This window comes from Chelmon rostratus, chromosome 14, assembly GCF_017976325.1.
Source record: "Chelmon rostratus isolate fCheRos1 chromosome 14, fCheRos1.pri, whole genome shotgun sequence".
Lineage (NCBI taxonomy): Eukaryota > Metazoa > Chordata > Actinopteri > Chaetodontiformes > Chaetodontidae > Chelmon > Chelmon rostratus.
Window position 1 is genome coordinate 9,778,020 of NC_055671.1, and position 18,231 is coordinate 9,796,250.

Sequence of the window (18,231 nt, forward strand, 5' to 3'; positions counted from 1 at the left end):
TGAATGTTCTGCCGTGGAAAAAAAACATATTATTTTAATAAAAAACCTTTGACGATATCTCAGGTTAATGCAGCAATACAGTGTATGGACGTCATCTGTGTCGCAGTAGTGACCCCTGGTGGGGAGAATTGTCATTACAGTCCAGCCTCCAGCGCAACTTCACATTAGGCGCTCATGTAAAGTCTGTGCGTGCGTTAAAGTTTCTTTTACGCGCAGACAGCAGGTAAACAGCTGAAATCACCGCTTCATGCGTGTATTGATCTTTACTGACGTCTGACTGGTCTGGGGAAAAGGGGCGTGGTTATTTAGCTCATATTTGGGGCATATTCGCCCTCCCCTTTTGGCAGTCACATGGCCGGTTTCTGCTCTCCCGTGACACTTTAGAACAAATAACAGGGGAACGAGGCGTGCCATGGCAGCCGTGTTGTTATTGGGCAGCACATCTCTCACAGCACGAAACTCTCGGAGCATCTCTACGCCGTCCACCGGCCTGCGGCGGCTACATCTCGGCGTCCACTGCGCGTCTGACTCGGGACATCTTCTTCCAGGAACAGACCGCTGAGACTCGCAGAGACAGGCGGGCTCAGGACAGAAGCTGGGACTCTGAAGCAGGAAGTGGGTGAAAGTGTCTCGACGAGGTTCAGCGGGGTAAGTTGGACCGTCCTCGGTGTTTCGGGGGGGTAGCACAGCATGTCCGGGATGCTGCTGTTTGAATGGCACCGTGCAGGAACCGCCTCAGCCCGGGTGCGTTGTTTTATGACAGCTGGGCGAGCCGCCGGCGCGGTCACTTCCTGACGGAGACCCTCAAAACGTAAACAGACATTCATGCAAGATGCAGCAGCAGACGTGGCGTAGTATGCGTTCATGCTTTCACCTTTTTTTGCCCCTCAAAATACGTAAAGTCTTTCTACCGCAGTTGCTCCACCCTCATGCGCATTTATTATGGAAACGGTGATTTATTTTAGTAACCGACCTGTTTCTAACGTAGGGTCCACGGACCCCGAGAGGGCCTTTTTACATGGGTTCAGGCAGTCTATATCCATATCAGAAATATCAGGTGCATCACTAACATATGAAGATGTACTTAGAATATATGGAGCCTGGGGAGAAGGGTGATGTTCTGAGAGACAAAAGTCAGATTTTCTTAGATTAAAGTGGTAAATTTACAGATTTATTCACAAGTGGACTGGACACTGAAGAAAATGCCCGTTGATGTAACCAGTGATTTCTTTGCACCTGTCTGTTGCGTTGTAATTCCTCATGCAGAAACGCCTCATCGCCTCATTCAAATCAGTATGTTTTCTTCTGAATAGGCTCCATTCACAACAGTGTCCCTTAAAAGTCCAGGTGCTCATTTAAATATGGTCATTCTTGTCTGAAATCAGAAATATTTCCTTATTGCTTAATCCGATAGCCAAGTAGAATTTGATTAAACGCCAGTCTATGTGCTGATGTCACACTAAATGCTGCGAGACATGCACGCTTACTCTCATTGTCACTGTTAACAATCACTGTTAACTCAAGTTTCACAGGTTCCTCCGTCTCTCTCTCTCCCTGGGGACAGTTCATTACTTTTAAACATAATGGTGTACTAGCTACACATAAATCCCAGATAAAAAAGGAGAAAGTCTCTATAAGTTTAAACTGTTATCAACAGATGTTTTTTATCATGATGCCAGATTTTATGGGATGCTGCAGACCCCTCAGCACCCACAACTCCTATGTCCATGAAGAGGTCATCCCCAGCAGGCAGAAAACATGGCAGGCAGCAGCGGCGGCAGCGGTGTGGTGTGATGAGGTTGATCCAACCTTGCAAAGTGAAGTGATTTGGTTCCTTGACCAAATTCTTGTAAATGTGTGACCTTAATCTCAGAGAATATCCAAGTTCTTTCTCAAAATATTACCCCCCCTACTCCATATTTATTTATTTGTTTGTTTGTTTGTTGTACAATGGCCTTAATATGCCTTTATACTAACAGCATTCTACAGAACATGACCGTGAGGCTAAATATATTCTGCATCAATTTCAATAGAGGAACTAAACATTTAAAGGCAGAGTGAGTACAGTTTTCCAAAAAAAAAAAAAAATGTATAGACTCATGCAGAAGTATTCCCTCTCAGTCACCACTTATGACCCACTAGAAGTGTGTGCCGATGTCTGTATCTGCAAAGACGCTGCCCTCTGTCTGTTTTTTTTTTTTTTTTTTAAATTTTGCTGTGTCTGGGATGTTTCTGGCCATTAACCTTTGGACAGTTGGTGTGCAGCCCTTAGCCAATAACAGTGCGTATGATTTGAAGGCGGGACTCTAGAAACGTTGGACCAGGTATCAGATGTACTGAAAGCTCAACTTCCCTGTTATAACCACTGACAAGTCATCTCACCATGGTGGGGTTGACAGCATGTCTCATCACCTTTTATATTACTCAAGACTTATGAATGTTGTGCAACTATATTAAAAATAGCCAACCCACTCAAGTGTTTTAGAGGGCTTTTAGTTGGCTCGTGGTTAACAGAAATGCTTATACAGTACATTCATAAATTTGTCAGAATTGGCTGCAACAGCGATTGATCAATTCATCTTCTGATAATTTTCTGGATTAATCATCAATCGATTAATCATGTCCACTGTAATCTTCCAGAGGCTGGATTCAAATGGCTTGTCCTTCCAGCAGGCTAGAACTCAAACATATTCAGATAACTATCAAAGAAAAGCAGCCAATTCTCACATCTGAGTACCCATGACTGTTTGACATTTTTGCTTCAAAAATGACTTACATGATTAAGCAATTAGCAAAAAAGATGCTCATTAATTTTCCAACAGTTAATTGCCTAAATGCTTCAGCTCTACTGTCAAAATAATGTGAAAATTGTACATCGGAAAAATCAGTTAGTCTGTGCGATCCATTTAATAGTTAGGAGCTTATGTCCCATCATTTCCCATCACCCATCACGCTTTGTTGCGCAAAACTTCTGTCCTAGTTCGAGTTTCCCATCATGTGATTCCTGCAGTTCACGGTGAAAGAATGGCAAAGGTGAATGGCGGCATCTGAGAGACAGAAAACAACCCAGGTCGCCTGTGCATGGAGGGCCGTGCTCGGGCTGCTCAGCTGAGATGTGTGTCTGCTCTTTGCTGTGAGTTGCACGTAAAAACGGACAAGCAGCTGTGAAGCAGCTGACTGCAATACTGAACCGAGGTGTGAGCTTTCATCAAGAAGAGTGAGTCAACTTCACTCACAGCTTCTCTCTGGTAGTGTTTCAGTGCATGATCTCTGCTGTATGGTGTAGTAAGCAACCCGTCTTTTCCCTGCTACAAGGGGGTGCAAAGAAGAGAAGCGATTGACTTTGGAGAGAACAGGTTAAATTAATCATCCTGCATTGTAGCGTCAGGTGATCGAGTAGCACCTGAGTGCTGGTGAACTGTCTCTTTTAAGGAAACAGGTTGTTTATCTGATGCTGGCAGCATTCACAAGGCGATGTACGACACGTGCTACTGTGCACATGATGCTGTTCATTTTTAGGAAGCGCTGGAAAGGGTAAAAAAAAAAAATGTCACTGTGTGAATGTGCATGATAAGGCGGATGCTTGTGGTTTGTTGCTACAGTTGAAATAGAGAACAATACATCAAGTAAACAAAAGCTGCATACATTATGAAATATGACTGACATCGTTTTTTTTTGCAGGACATGAAGTAACATTATCAGTGTGAAGAAGTAGCAGTTCTGATGTTATGTCAAAGATTTCAATGTGTTGTGCTGCAGAGATATCTACTGAAGTTAGCATGCTAACCAGCTAGCCCCGGCCTGTCCTGTCTTGTAATGCCACTTTGTACCTTAAGAGGTGATAGTCTGGTAGTATAGCCCTCATAGTTTCAGCTGGGAGATGTGTGCGAGTGTGCTACGTTTCACAAGTTTTTTCAGGTGAATAAATAAACAAAATAAACTCACAAAATGTCAAGAAATGAAATAGTCTTAAACCTACTTTTATCGAACAGAAAAATGCAACCGTACACTTTCTGAATTCAGGTTTCTCTCATTTACCCAACTAAGATGAGCTTAATTGTCAAGTTACCTCATCGTCAAACACACTTTATGCAGGCTCGACAGAAAGAAAATAAAGCAAAATCTTAGTTTCTCTTTCACTGTCTCAACAATCACCAACTGTGGTTCGGTCAAAATAAACCTGTAATTAGATCCCGCTGCTGATGGCAGACCTTCATCTTGCTCCCGGTTTGTGCTTCTCTGTCCACGCCTGCCTTGTCTTCGTCAGAGTCCTGGTTGGAACTGCTATAAATCCCCTTCGCCGCTGCTTTCCATACCACCACACTGGCCTTTGTCGGCCTCGGAGGCTCTTTGCAACCTGTCCTCACTGGCCTCTTTTTCACAGGGCAAGCAGACCGGCTCTTCACCAACCATGTCTACCGAACGTACCCCTCTGATCACCTCAGGGGTATGTGGTCTCACTGTGACCTCAGGAGCATGCGGCGCAGAGTCGGACACCACCCCTGAGTCCAGCTCTGGGACACCGAGTAAAGACCCCCGCAAACTGAACACTTTTTTTGGGGTGATGGTACCGACCATCCTCTCCATGTTCAGCATCGTGCTCTTCCTGAGAAGCGGTAAGCAGACAATGGGTGTTGTAATACGTGGCTTACGTTATAAGTGACAGTGGCTAATGCTGAAGCTATCTCTCTTGCAGGGTTCGTGGTCGGTCATGCCGGGCTGTTACAGGGTCTTTTAATGCTGATTGTTGCCTACACCATCATATCGCTTACAATACTCTCCATCTGTGCCATTTCCACCAACGGTGCTATACAAGGTGGTGGAGCTTACTGTATCCTTTGGGACCAAACGTGTTCAAAATGTTGTTTTTCTCGAGTTTACTTTTTTCATTTGCCTTAACAAAACGTGACCAGACATGATAAGTCGGTCTCTGGGCCCGGAGTTTGGAGGAAGCATTGGTTTGATGTTCTTCCTGGCCAAAGTGTGTGCATGTGGAGAGTACGTCCTTGGTCTTGTGGAGGCAATACTTGACATATTTGGTTCAGATCCTGGTAAGTCCTGGTATGCAGTTTTCTAGCTAAGTAAACTACTTACTTCGGTGTTTTTGGGAGGACTCTCAGTTTTGTGCCTGTTTTCCTCTGTCGTAGAGTCCTCTGTGTCCGGGGGGGTGCATGTGCTTCCTCAGGGTTACTGGTACACAGTGCTCTACTCCTCAGTCGTCCTGCTCCTGTGTCTGCTTGTGTGTCTGGTGGGCGCCCACATCTACTCCCGCACCGCCTTCGTCATCCTGCTGGTGGTCACCGTATCCTTGCTGTCCATCTTCATCAGTTCTGTGGCGGTCAAGCCTCGAGATTTTGTCATCACCCACCAGAGATCTGGCAACCAGACCGTCCACTACAATGCCAGCTACACCGGCTACAATGCCACCACTCTGAGGAATAACCTGGGCTGTGAGTCTTGGGGGGGGGCACCAGATTGATGTCAGTGAGGATGTGAAAGTGCGTTTACGAGCGAAGCTTTGTGACGCTGATAAATTTAGGCGCACCTTTTAACAGCCCTGCTGTTGTTCCTCATTTTTCTCGTTGCAGCTGGTTACACTTTGGACTACAGCACCAACTCTGTCATGTCGTTCGCCACCGTGTTCGCCGTCATGTTCACCAGCTGCACAGGGATCATGGCTGGAGCCAACATGTCAGGTTAAAGCTTGTTGTCTTACATGTACAATCACATTGCAATGAAGGCTACGTTGGCTGATACAATGTGTGTAAATACATTTTTGATTTACTTAGCCTTAAAAACAGCAAAAATCTACTCACAAATGAATGCATCATTATTAAAAATCCAATAATATAATATCTAGTAATGATGTAACACTCACAGGGAAAATTTTTCTGCAGAACAAGTACTTTTAATATTTAAAGTACGTTTGGCTGATGTACTTCAGTGCGATTTTGAATGCAGGGGACATTTATTTTTATTTTTTCATTATGGCTTTGCTACTTTTACCTTACCTTGCCTTTTTTGTGCATGTCATTATGCAAAATAATGTCAGACAGGAAATGTGTTTATACACCTATAACAACTTGGTGAATCTTCATAGTGCACACACACACACACACAGACACACACACACAAACACGAAACACACCCTGATGTTTGTTCTTACTCCACATGTCCCTGAAGGGGAGCTGAAGACTCCGAGTATTTCCATCCCTAAAGGCACCATTGTAGCCGTCTTCTACACCTTCACAGTCTACGCCCTCCTCTTCATCTTGGTCAGCGCCACCTGTGACAGGTCTGAAATGCTTCACTAGAGCGTTTTATATTAATACTTTAAAGGATAACTTTCGTTTTTTACAACCTGGACTTTATTTGTAGCATTAAATACGACCATATAGACACCCAGACAACTTTGGTGGCATTTGGAGTCGTTTTGAAGAAATTAGCCACAGAAGAGCGGCGCGTATATCCGTATAATGCGAGTAATTGGGGCACCCGTGCGTAGCCTCTATAAACGCATAATCTGCGGCGAAACTCGTTCATATTCCAATATTTTGTTATGATATGCTGGCGCTATTCCCCTCTGAGCCCGTGGTTGCATGATATCAACATCCAGTGTCTCTAGACAACTACTTCTGACGTGGATGATGTCATTTTCGAGCGCTGCGCGCTGCGAGCAACCAGCCACAACACGGCTAACTCTGCGGCGGTCGGCTAGTTTAGCTGTAGTTTGCGACTGTTATTTTTCACAAAATGGATGAATATTTTTCCGACTCTGAGGTGGTGGACGATGACTTTGTTTACGATGGACGTCCTTACCGTTTGAGCCAGAGTGCACGGACGAGGAGCTCGTTGAAAGGAGGACGCGGAGGCAGAGAGAGGAACAGCTGGTCAAACAACAACAAACGGCTGCGCGTCCACAAGTAGACGGTAACTGGTGGTGTTCTTGTGAACAATGTTCATCGATGACAACAGAGGAGGATATGTTCATCGATGACAACAGAGGAGGATGTGTCAATAAACGTCTGTATCACAACACTGGAGGATTTCCGCGCAATGATAAACCGGGCTGTGGTGGAGACGTTTTTTCGTGTCCCTAAAGTAAACTTGAAGACCCAGCCAAAGCCTGCAGGACCAAATGGGCAACTTTCGATTGAGTAAGTAGCTTACACACACGTATAGATTGTTTATTTGCCTTGGTTTTGTTTGCCAGAAGTTTATCATTGCGCGGAAATCCTCCAGTGTTGTGACACAGACATTTATTGACACATCCAGACGCGTATCTCCTGGCTGCAAGTCCTACTCTGAGCAACAGAGGCATTCCTCCTCTGTTGTCATCGATGAACATTGTCCACAAGAACACCACCAGTTACCGTCTACTCGTGGACGCGCAGCCGTTTGTTGTTGTTTGGCCAGCTGTTCCTCTCTCTGCCTCCGCGTCCTCCTTTCAACGAGCTCCTCGTCCGTGTACTTTGGCTCAAACGGTAAGGACGTCCATCGTAAACAAAGTCATTGTCCACCACCTCAGAGTCGGAAAAATATTCATCCATTTTGTGAAAAATAACAGTCGCAAACTACAGCTAAACTAGCCGACCGCCGCAGAGTTAGCCGCTGGTTGCTCGCAGCGCGCGGCGCTCGAAAATGACGTCATCCACGTCAGAAGTAGTTGTCTAGAGACACTGGATGTTGATAACATGCCACCACGGGCTCAGAGGGGAATAGCACCAGCATATCATAACAAAATATTGGAATATGAACGAGTTTCGCCGCAGATTATGCGTTTATAGAGGCTACGCACGGGTGCCCCAATTACTAGCATTATACGGATATACGCGCCGCTCTTCTGTGGCTAATTTCTTCAAAACGACTCCAAATTCCGCCAAAGTTGTCTGGGTGTCTAAATGGTCGTATTTAATGCTACAAATAAAGTCCAGGTTGTAAAAAAACGAAAGTTATCCTTTAAGAGAGATCAACAATCAGTTCAAGTCATGACACAAATTAGGAGTTGTTCTTTTTCTTTAGGACTCTGTTGATTCAGGATTATGGGTTCCTCCAGAAAATAAACATCTGGCCCCCGTTTGTCACCATCGGGATATACTGCGCCTCTCTGTCGGCTGCTATGTGCGCTATGATCGGAGCGTCCCGTATCCTCCACGCTCTTGCTCTGGATGACCTCTTTGGTGAGGCTTGAGGTTTTTACTCACCGTATCGGGGCCTTCTTTGCGTGCCTGAGTTGTTTTCTGAAGGTCGCTTGTTTCCTCACAGGTTTGCCGCTAGCCCCGGCTGCCATCACGTCGAGCTCGGGGAATCCGTGGGTGGCAGTGCTGTACACCTGGGGTCTGGCACAGGTGAGCACAGTCTCTGTGGGTGTGCGGTCGTGTATTTTCAGAATTACAACATGTGTCCTAAGCTGTGGTTTGTGGTGTGCTTGTGTTTCAGTGCGTTGTGTTTGCAGGCCAGCTCAATGCTGTAGCAAGCTTGGTGACTGTTTTCTACTTGCTTGCCTACGCTGCGGTTGACCTGGCCTGTTTGGCTCTTGAGTGGGCGTCGGCTCCAAATTTCAGGTAATAGAAGGTTCATCGCTATTAAAGGAAAATATATATATATTTTTTTGATATTTACAACTAAGGGATTACTATGAAAAGGAGAGGTTCACCGTCAAAGTGAACGGAGTGATCGAAATTGTAACCAGTGAAGTCAGGAGTAGAGAACTCAAGAGCTGCACAAAGATGGCGCTGTAGTTGTTCAGTACTTGGTGATTTGGCAGAGGAAGCTGTACTAAATAAAGAGAAGTACTTGGTTAAGGTTTTAGTGGCTGCTAGTTACAAAGCAATTACTAGGAAATGGTATATAAAGGAGTCCCCTGTACAAAGGCAGTGGCTTGACATCAATCCAAGTTGTGAGTGGACAGATCTAAAGCTGTAAGGCTGTGACCCCCAGCAGTGATGACATTTAATTCATTCATTTGTGTTACATGTTTTGTTATGTGAATAGGAAATTGCAATAAAAAGGAAGTGTCAAAGTAAATCTAAAATTAAAAAAGCTAAAACATAAGGTGTTTTCTTTCAGTGGTTACAGGCTTAGAGAGTGAGATCTGAAAGCCAGAAATGTTCACACCAGTCCTCAGTATCATACAGCTTAACAACTCTGTCGGCCTCACTTGGTGATATTACGGTCATATGTTTTATGGGACAGTAAAAGTGATATTTATGGCCTCTGCCCGCTTCTGTTTTTCATGCTCGCTGCGTGTTGAACAGGCCGACCTTCCAGCTCTTCTCCTGGCACACCTGCCTGCTGGGCATCCTGAGCTGTTTAGTGATGATGTTCGTCATCAACCCTGTGTACTCCTCAGGCAGCATCGTGCTCCTGTTGCTGCTGCTGCTTTTCCTCCACTACAGATCGCCCACCAGCAGCTGGGGCTACATCAGCCAGGCTCTCATTTTTCATCAGGTACCTGGACTCGAGCACACACACGCACACAATCAGACATATACAGGATAGTTTTTAAGCACTGCTTTCTTCCTTTTGGTTTAGGTGCGCAAGTATCTGTTAATGCTGGATATGAGGAAAGACCATGTGAAGTTCTGGAGGCCGCAGGTGTTGTTAATGGTGGCCAACCCTCGCTCCTCCTGCCAGCTCATCCTGTTCGTCAACCAGCTGAAGAAGGGAGGGCTGTTTGTGTTGGGCCACGTGCAGCTGGGAGATCTGGGTAATTCTCTGTGGATGATCTGTGATGGCCATCTGCAGCGAACTATTAAATTATTCTTATCTTTGAATCATTTTCTTCTGTGGTTTCACCCCCCCGAACCTGAACTCTTTTACCTACCAAGTCCACAGGCACCATCGTGGAAGGCTACCTGTAGGGCTTTCACTTTCCATCTGCTGCTTGTCTTGCATTATTAATAAGTGAATATGTTTTCTCTGAAGAGCTGTGTCATCAGAGCTGAGAGTTTAGACCAGCCAAATGTGTGGCTCCTTGATTATTTTTCTAATAAGCGCATATCCTTTCGAAACTGTAGGAAAATATATCATGTGATGCACCCGAAGGAGAGAGAAAGCAAAAGGCACATTATTTTATTCTTTATTTATTCACTTAGCTCACAGTTTGCCTATCTGCCCCCTGGTGGCCATTAAGACACATTACAGTGTGTACAAATGATGAATGTATATTATTTACATACAGCGGTGGCAAATTCCATTTACTGAAGTATTGAGGCACTTGTACTTTACTTGAATGATTCCATTTTATGCTACTTCATACCTCTACTCCATCATAAGATACCACAGTGAAATGCTACTTATGCATTGCTGAATCAGTATTAACCATCTAATAATGTGATATATAATAATACTTCAGGTCTGTGGGACATTTTGCTGCAGAACCAATTCCTTTACTTTAATATCTTAGTTAAGAAAAAAAATCACCTAATGTGCTTAAAGTATGAAAGGCATGACTCTTACTCGTAACTTTTATTTATTAGTTGTTAGTATTTTTACATTCTGGCACTTAGGTAGAAAACCTGAGTACTTCTTCCACCACTGTTTACTTACCTCTTTTTTGCAGTTCTGCTGAAATGTGTTCAGCACAATTGCATCTATGAAATGAAGCCCTGCATCGCATTGCTCTTTGTCTTGTTCAAATACAGACACCCTGCCGTCAGACCCAGTCCAGCAGCAGTACAACTTCTGGTTGAGCCTGGTTGATAAACTCGGGGTGAAGGCCTTTGTCGACCTGACGCTGTCTCCCTCTGTCAGACAGGGCACACAGCATCTGCTGCGCATCACAGGCCTCGGTGAGCTCTGATTTTCTGATTTGTCTTATCCCAGCTCAGATGCACACACTCAGATTATGACGTTGCACTCTGTGACTCTTGTGCACTCTTTTCTGCTTCTCTCTACAAGGTGGCATGAAGCCCAACACGCTGGTTTTGGGTTTCTATGACAGCTGCACTCCTGAGGACTTCTTCCTGCAAGATACTGCATTCTGTGACACTTCAATGGGACGAGGGACCGAGGGCGAATATAATTTTGGGGTGGACTTGCCTTCACTACAGGCCCATTTCCCCCCGGTCCGACACGTCGAGAGCCCACGCTGGTTAACCCCGGAGGAGTACGTAGGGATCATTTCTGACGCCATTAAAATGAGCAAGAATGTGTGCCTCGCCCGATATTTCTTCCAGTTAGAGGGGGAGGGTAAAGATAGCAAGGTCGACGGGTCGGAGCGGACTATAGATGTGTGGCCTCTCAACCTGCTCCAGCCAGGCAGCCGTGATTATGAGGACGTGTGCAGCCTCTTCCTGCTGCAGATGGCCTGTGTGCTCAACATGTCCAACAAGTGGCGCCAAGCGAGAATGAGAATCTTCCTGAACGTGGAGACTGAGTCCAGCGACCAGGGCTGGGTGGTAAACGAAGAGACGTTCCGAGAGTTGCTGAGGAAGCTGAGGATCAGGGCGTCGATAAAGATCGTGCCGTGGGACTCCGTGGTGCAGCACCACGTTCACCCGGACGGGGAGCCGACGCGGGCTCTGTCCGAGGACTTCCTCTCCGCAGTGAACTGTATGTTGATGGAGCACAGCTCGCAGGCTGCTGTTCGCTTCCTGTATTTACCTCGACCTCCTGCCCATCACAGCCAGTCGCAGCAGTACTTGGCTCAGGTGGAAGCAGTGACCAATAGTTTAGGGCCGACGCTCCTGATCCACGGTGTCACTCCTGTCACATACACTGATCTGTGAGCATGTGCACTCGTGACTTTTGTTCATATTATGCCCTTTGATATTCTACATGCAGCAACGCAAGTATAAACTCTGGTTACATGTAAAATTAACACATAATGTAATAAAAAGTGGAAATAAAAGTCATGCCTAAGGTATAGTATGTAGCACCAGCTACTGTACTCTCACCTAACGCAGCTTTTTAGCCGTTTTACTGAAGCCTAGAAAAGGACCACAGTCGAGTGCATTTTTGAAATAAGCCACTGTGGGTTTTTGGATTCAGATAGGATACTTTCCTATTTTCATATACTTGAACTGGCTCGAGCCAAGAAATAGGAGAATACTAATGTTTGCAGGTGTGATTTATGTTTGTGTAACCTGTTGTTTGCATTAGCTTTACGTCTGTCTTTTAACATGAGAAATAAAAATGTGTCAAAGGCTCCTCAGAACAAAGCAATTTGTTTTGAGTAATACGGGTTGTCTAGGACATCGAATATGGAAATGTCCATATGTAATTTCAGGGATAAAATGATGGATTTGTGGTATTTTCTAATAACAGTTGACTGCAGTAAGAACTTCATTTCCTTTTTCAGTTTCTTAACGGTGTTCGCTTAAAGCATAATCATAGTCTTTTTTTTTAACTCTGTATTTTCACTGCTCGCTTTTTGCTACATTCTCACATCTCTGCTGCTTGCTGGACCAAGTGATGTAAAGACTTTGTTTCTGAGCTCAAGTCATGATTTTTGTTTCCAATTCACGTCTGCAAACATTTTCTTTTGCTGTTCGCTGTGTATCGCTAGTCCTCACAAAGGGAACCGTTTTGTATGTTTGACCTTTGAATGACGAGCAGCATTGCAGCTGTTGTGTGTGCTAACTGAAAAGACGCGTATTTGATTTTTGTCCTTCATGATGCAGACTCAAACATACGGCAGAAAGGGTTACACTGATGGTTACTGTGGAAGTCCATCCTCATCCAGCCTCAGTCAGGACCAAGTCCGATGGTGATTCAGCCGAGATTGAAATCAGAGCGAGTTTTCACATTTTTACGACAGTTGATGTACCACATGTACACACATGTACCACAGCTGCATTCCTGTCATTCCAACTTTACAGTGTTGCAACACTCACATGTAGCTTTGAACAAAACACAGATTGGTAGTTACTGAAAAAGCCATTTGCACGGCTTGGCTTTGCACTTTCGGCATGTTCCGTGTAGAGTTGGGGTCATTTGTATGTATGTGTGTACGATCAATGAGAAAGCCTTAAAGGACTGACACTTGTGTGCCAATGGTCTGTAGATGTACATATTACACTGCTATTTGTCACAGGAGTAAAATATATGCCAAATGTACTGTGTATTGTCACCTTTGTAACTGTAATACTGTAAAATCTGAACAGAAAACAAAGATTTAAAAGATTGCTTTAATGCAATACAAACGAAGATCGTGTCTGTGTGTTTGTCAAGTGTAATAATGTAAATATCAATGGAAACAACAGAGATAGAGACTGTTTAACATTTTTGCTCCAAAGATAAATAAAATAATTGAGAATAAATACATTTCACAGTATTTACTTGTAGTGTGTGGCCTATGAGTTAAAGCCACCTTGCTGCAATATTACATACATTTTATGTATGTGAGAAGCGGACCTACGCTGATTATATCGTAATGTCTCCATTCAGCTGCAAAAGTCACAATCTTGTCAGTAATCTATTCATCAAGTGATTTTCCTCCTCTGTGCAGATGCAGGCACACGGCTACTCCTCCTTGTCACCGTGCTTCTCCTTTTCCCTGCGCGCTCCTCTTTCGTATTTGCTGACTATCACGAGGTGTCGTAGCTTTCTGATGAGGACCGATGACATGCGAAGCCAGTCGGGCAGGAGTATCGTGAGCGCCATGTCCTGCGGGATGACAGGGAAAAGAGGAGAGAGGTTGAGATGCTGCAGCAGCCGACGGTTTGTGAGTGCCCACGCAGCAGTTTGTCATATCTCTGACCTGGAGCGCGTGGGACAGGCAGCCGCTGGTGTAGCTGGAGAGACCCACGGTGTTCAAGGCCTCCCGTACGAAGCCTGCAGCACTCTTCACGAAGAGGTTCGTTGGCATGTTTTTTGTCATGTTGGTGGAGACCAGGAAAGGGGCGACACACTGAGGAGAGATGGACTGGTTTGACGAGTTGGACTGATTCACAACGTAAGGAAACAAAAGAAAACCAGTCCCGTGCAGCAGTATACACAGTATATTTGAACAGAGGGAGATAACCTTAGCGGTTGGTTATTGTTTAACCAATAAAAACACACTGTTCAAATTAGTCTTTGGCTGCATACACTACAGCTTCAAATGCTGCTTGAATGTTTTCCGTCTGCTTGTTGTCCAACGTTAAAGGTAAAAATAAAAAAAAAATATCAACAAGGATGCATTTTGGTTGGGCTGATCTTAGTCTTGTGCATTTTATGTGATGTTGGGACGTTGTCTTATGTAAACAATCTATGATCTATCTCCACATTGTCGCATTGATTTCTGTTTTTACCCTCATTAGTAACTTCAAGGGAAATTACTTCCTGCCTCCAGGGTGACATTTACAGTATTCTGAAATCCAGTTATACCTGCACCTAATTAAAGTGGATCCATCATCACCATGTATTACCCAGCACTCCGATCAGTTTATGTGTGCTGAGTGTAAGACAATGTTCTTCTGTAAATTACAGTTGGACAGTAAACAGCTTGGGCCAATATATTGGCTGATATTAGCTAATCACCAATATACTGGTATGGGCATAAACGTAGGCCACTAATTAACAAGAAACTGCAGCAGAAAAAAGAGAAAAAATGTGTCTGTTTTAGGAACTGTCTCTATAGTTTGGACAGCACCGACTGCTAAGTGATCCTCATCAAAAATCAACTGTATCAACTGTATGCTGTATTGTTATTTATTTTTTAAAACTGTAATACAGATGTACACACTACACTAAACTACACTGCTGCGCTGTAAATCATCACTGAAATGTGGCTGTGAATGACAGTTTTTGGTAAAATATATCAATACCAATATCTAATAATTTATTGTAATTTTTCTATAATCAAGTGTCAACTTTTTTCTTTTCTTTTTTTCTAGCGGAGTAATCTGTGTTATCCTTTCTGTATTCATGACACTGACAGTTACTACCAGAGACAAGTTGCTTTGTTTTGGTAACAGGTTGAAATCATACTTTGTGTTAAGAAAATTAGACCTTTTAGGACTAAATAATAAACAAAATTCACTCCATAAGACGATGATTTTTGTAGGATTTGAAATCTGCTCCAGCTTGAGTACATTTGAATGAGCTTTGCAATTTTTGGACTTCAGTTAAGTGTCACAAACTTTACCTGAACAATAATTCCCTGCGACTTGTACTCAGCATGCAGACACTGAGAGAAGTATGTCACAAAAATCTGAAATAAAGAAAAAAGTCAAAGTCAGACCGACAGTGTCGCTGTGAAGTTGTGCAGCAATGAGTAAGTGTGTGAGTGTGATCTGGCCGAGGTGCGTTTGCGCACATAAATAAGAAAACATTTGGATGAGGAAGCACCTTAGTGGCAGAATAAAGGGACAGCAAAGGCTGCGGGTGGATGCCCACTTCAGAGGAGATATTTATGATCAGCCCAGTCCCTCTAGGAAGGAGATAACAAAACTCAGCAAATTCACCCTTTGTTCTCATGAATTTATACCCACTGTTAACTTCTGGATGTTTGTGACAATACCTTTTCACCATGTCTGGAAGAACCAGTCTAGTCATCTGAGTGAAGAAAACAGAAATCAGAATTTTTTATTATGCAGAAATGGCTGTTTACAAAAACCAAATGCAGAAAGGTTGATAAAACATGCACTTAAAAACACTTACCTGAGGGACAGACAGCATGTTACAGTTGATAATCTGAGTGATTTTCTGTCAGGATAAATACACAAGAGAAACATGTGACTTCCACATCAGAGACAAATGTGACCTCTAACAGCCTGAGGCAGTAGAAATAAATCATACAGTCTTCAGAAAAGGACATTTGCAATGCAAAACTTACCTGCTCAGCTTCTGGTATTTCCAGGAAATATGCAAAATTATCCGAACAGGTCATTCCTACATTGTTAACTGTGTGGGTTACAAAGACAGAAACCACAGCCATCGTTAGTTAGCATTTGTCTTGCTTCAATCTTTAACTGATGAATCTGTTCTGGCCTGTCGGCACACGCTGCTAATTTAGGTCTGCCAAGGCTCAGGAGGAATTTGCTTGTCTTCATACACTTCACAGTCAGGTGAAGGAGCCTCCAACATGCAAAAAGATTTTTTTTATATTCAAAACACTGAGAGCTGGATGAGAAGATTGACACCATCCTGTCACCTGTCTGGCAAATATAAATCTACAGCCAGGACACCACAAGCTCAGCTGAGAGGTTAGCTTTGTTGTAATAAAATCCACCTGTGTGAGGGACTATTTCTTGGCCAGCAGTGACTCGCTGGAGTCTTGTCAATAACTGAGATTGTTCTATTACCCAGAATTCCAATCTCCAGCCCCTGTAGTTCTTTGGCTATAACAGGGTAGATGCTGTGCCCGTCTGTGAAGTCCACTTGGATGGTGCGAGTCTTTCGTCCATACTGATCCTCTGCAGGACGCAAAGAATATTTTTGGATTGCTGTATCTGCTCCAGAGCAGCACATGGAAAGACATTTGTGTCCACACAGCTGTAGAGAGTATTATTTTCATTTGACTCACCTATCTCTTTGGCAGCCATTTGAAGTTTATCGTTAGATCTGCTCACTAAAACAACATCCAGGCCTCTTCGCGCCAGCTTACACAGAAACATGCAGACAGACAAGTTGGGCAGCTTTCTTAAGCCACAATAAGACTCAGCAGCGGTGAAAACTGAAACACTCGATCTAAACCAGCTTCACAAATATCACTTGGCCGTCCCCGGCTCAAAGCTTAAAATATGGACCAAAAAATGAAGAGAAGTTGCTGTAGAAGGAAATTGGAGACTCACCTCATTGGCATAAGCTTTACCAATGCCAGACGTGGCACCGGTGACAACTGCAGAAAGGAGAAGGCGCAGACATGTCAAACGAATCTGTTTAATCATTAAAAGTACCAGTGTGTTCATTTATTTCAGATTTTTATCAATTCATGACATGACATTTGCAAGATGCACATGTGTAGACCAAGACAATGTGCACCACCCTGATCTGAGAGCTGCTGTGTTCTTCTGTAAAACTGACTATAAGTTATTATTTGACTATAAATAGCTGCCTTTCGTTAGCTTGTAATTGACATGTATTTTTCCTCTTGTGTTCAAACATTAACACAAGAACTTTTGACCCTTGACCGTGGCTTATCAAGTCGCTCATCGAACTGCCCTCACAGGTAGGAAATCTGGTTTGTGCTACTGTTGAAAATCCAAATATTCCCAAACCTCAGCTTTCTGCAGGCTGCTGTTCACTAATTTACAGTCTAAAATAAGATCAGCATCATCCACCTGTTCCAGAACTGCATGTTCACACACACACACACACACACACGCGCATGCACGCACGCACACACACATGCACACACACATGCACACATGGACACAAACACACAAACTGAACACATTTAGTCAGTGAAAGCTACATTAGCTAAATTTTTTAAACACCTTAAATCTGACACTGCAAATGATTCATTTTGCTATAAAACTTGTGAGAAAACGGAAAGTACATTTTCTTTGATATTACCTGCCCATTTCCCATATGACCTTAAATTCATCTGCCAAAGCTCTGACAGAACAAACTGTCTGAATCCACACCAACATCTCCAGGCCAACTTCAGCAGGTGGAAAGCAACAATAAATCCCCCGACGACGGCTAGTATGTCAGTGAACGACATTTTTCAGCCGAGCTCTAGACTGAGCAGGGTTCCCTCGTAGCACAATGGGCAAAGTTTTAAAAGGTGGTTAATCCTAATTTGAAGAGAAAATGAGAACTTCTTACGTGCTGTGCTCCTCCCACACGGCTCCACCCCTCACTGTGTGCTGCTGTCATGAGAGAGCTTGAGCAACAGCCCTGGAGCCACACGATGCACCTGAGCCTTGAAAGCTCCCTGCAGACTGAGCCGAGGGAACTGTTCTAACCACCATTCAGTGATAGCGCATCCAAACACCTCACAGAAGCAGCCACCTCGACTGCTTCCAGTGTTGCATCTGAGTTCAGCATCTTGAAGATCATCGGGATCATCTGAGCACTTTGTTCCCTTTTACATCTATTTAGTTTCCAAACCTTGAGGTCAAAACACTCCCTAAACACTGAGGGGTCGGCTGGTTAAATACGTATCTGATCTTGCTTTTCTGGTTGCAGGCCGTTTCACAATAAGAACGACAAGTTTGTTTTTAAAAGACTCAACAAAAAAAACATCACACTACAATTTGATGCATGGTTGGATGCAATTTGATGCATGCTTGGATGTTGCAAGAGAAATGAAAATGAACTGTTAAAGGCTGCTGACAAGAACCAAACACCTAACTG

General features: G+C 43.9%; 2 protein-coding genes across 2 annotated transcripts; one reads left to right on the forward strand and one right to left on the reverse strand.

Annotated features, from left to right (window-relative positions):
• Nucleotides 1-401: 401 nt before the first annotated feature.
• On the forward strand, nt 402-13,263 carry slc12a9 (solute carrier family 12 member 9). The gene is made up of 14 exons (XM_041952028.1): nt 402-648; nt 4,385-4,616; nt 4,697-4,831; nt 4,914-5,051; nt 5,148-5,450; nt 5,589-5,696; nt 6,184-6,295; nt 8,023-8,180; nt 8,266-8,348; nt 8,440-8,564; nt 9,258-9,450; nt 9,535-9,709; nt 10,647-10,793; nt 10,903-13,263. Exons 2-14 carry the CDS (start codon nt 4,412-4,414, stop codon nt 11,730-11,732), a joined length of 2,712 nt encoding a protein of 903 aa, XP_041807962.1. The 5' UTR covers nt 402-648; nt 4,385-4,411; the 3' UTR covers nt 11,733-13,263.
• On the reverse strand, nt 13,216-17,677 carry hsd20b2 (hydroxysteroid (20-beta) dehydrogenase 2). Its single transcript, XM_041952030.1, has 11 exons — nt 17,446-17,677; nt 16,722-16,768; nt 16,454-16,529; nt 16,233-16,343; nt 15,764-15,831; nt 15,589-15,633; nt 15,449-15,483; nt 15,277-15,358; nt 15,074-15,139; nt 13,706-13,855; nt 13,216-13,611 (listed from the first exon to the last, which is right to left on the reverse strand). Exons 1-11 carry the CDS (start codon nt 17,594-17,596, stop codon nt 13,468-13,470), a joined length of 975 nt encoding a protein of 324 aa, XP_041807964.1. The 5' UTR covers nt 17,597-17,677; the 3' UTR covers nt 13,216-13,467.
• Nucleotides 17,678-18,231: the final 554 nt, after the last annotated feature.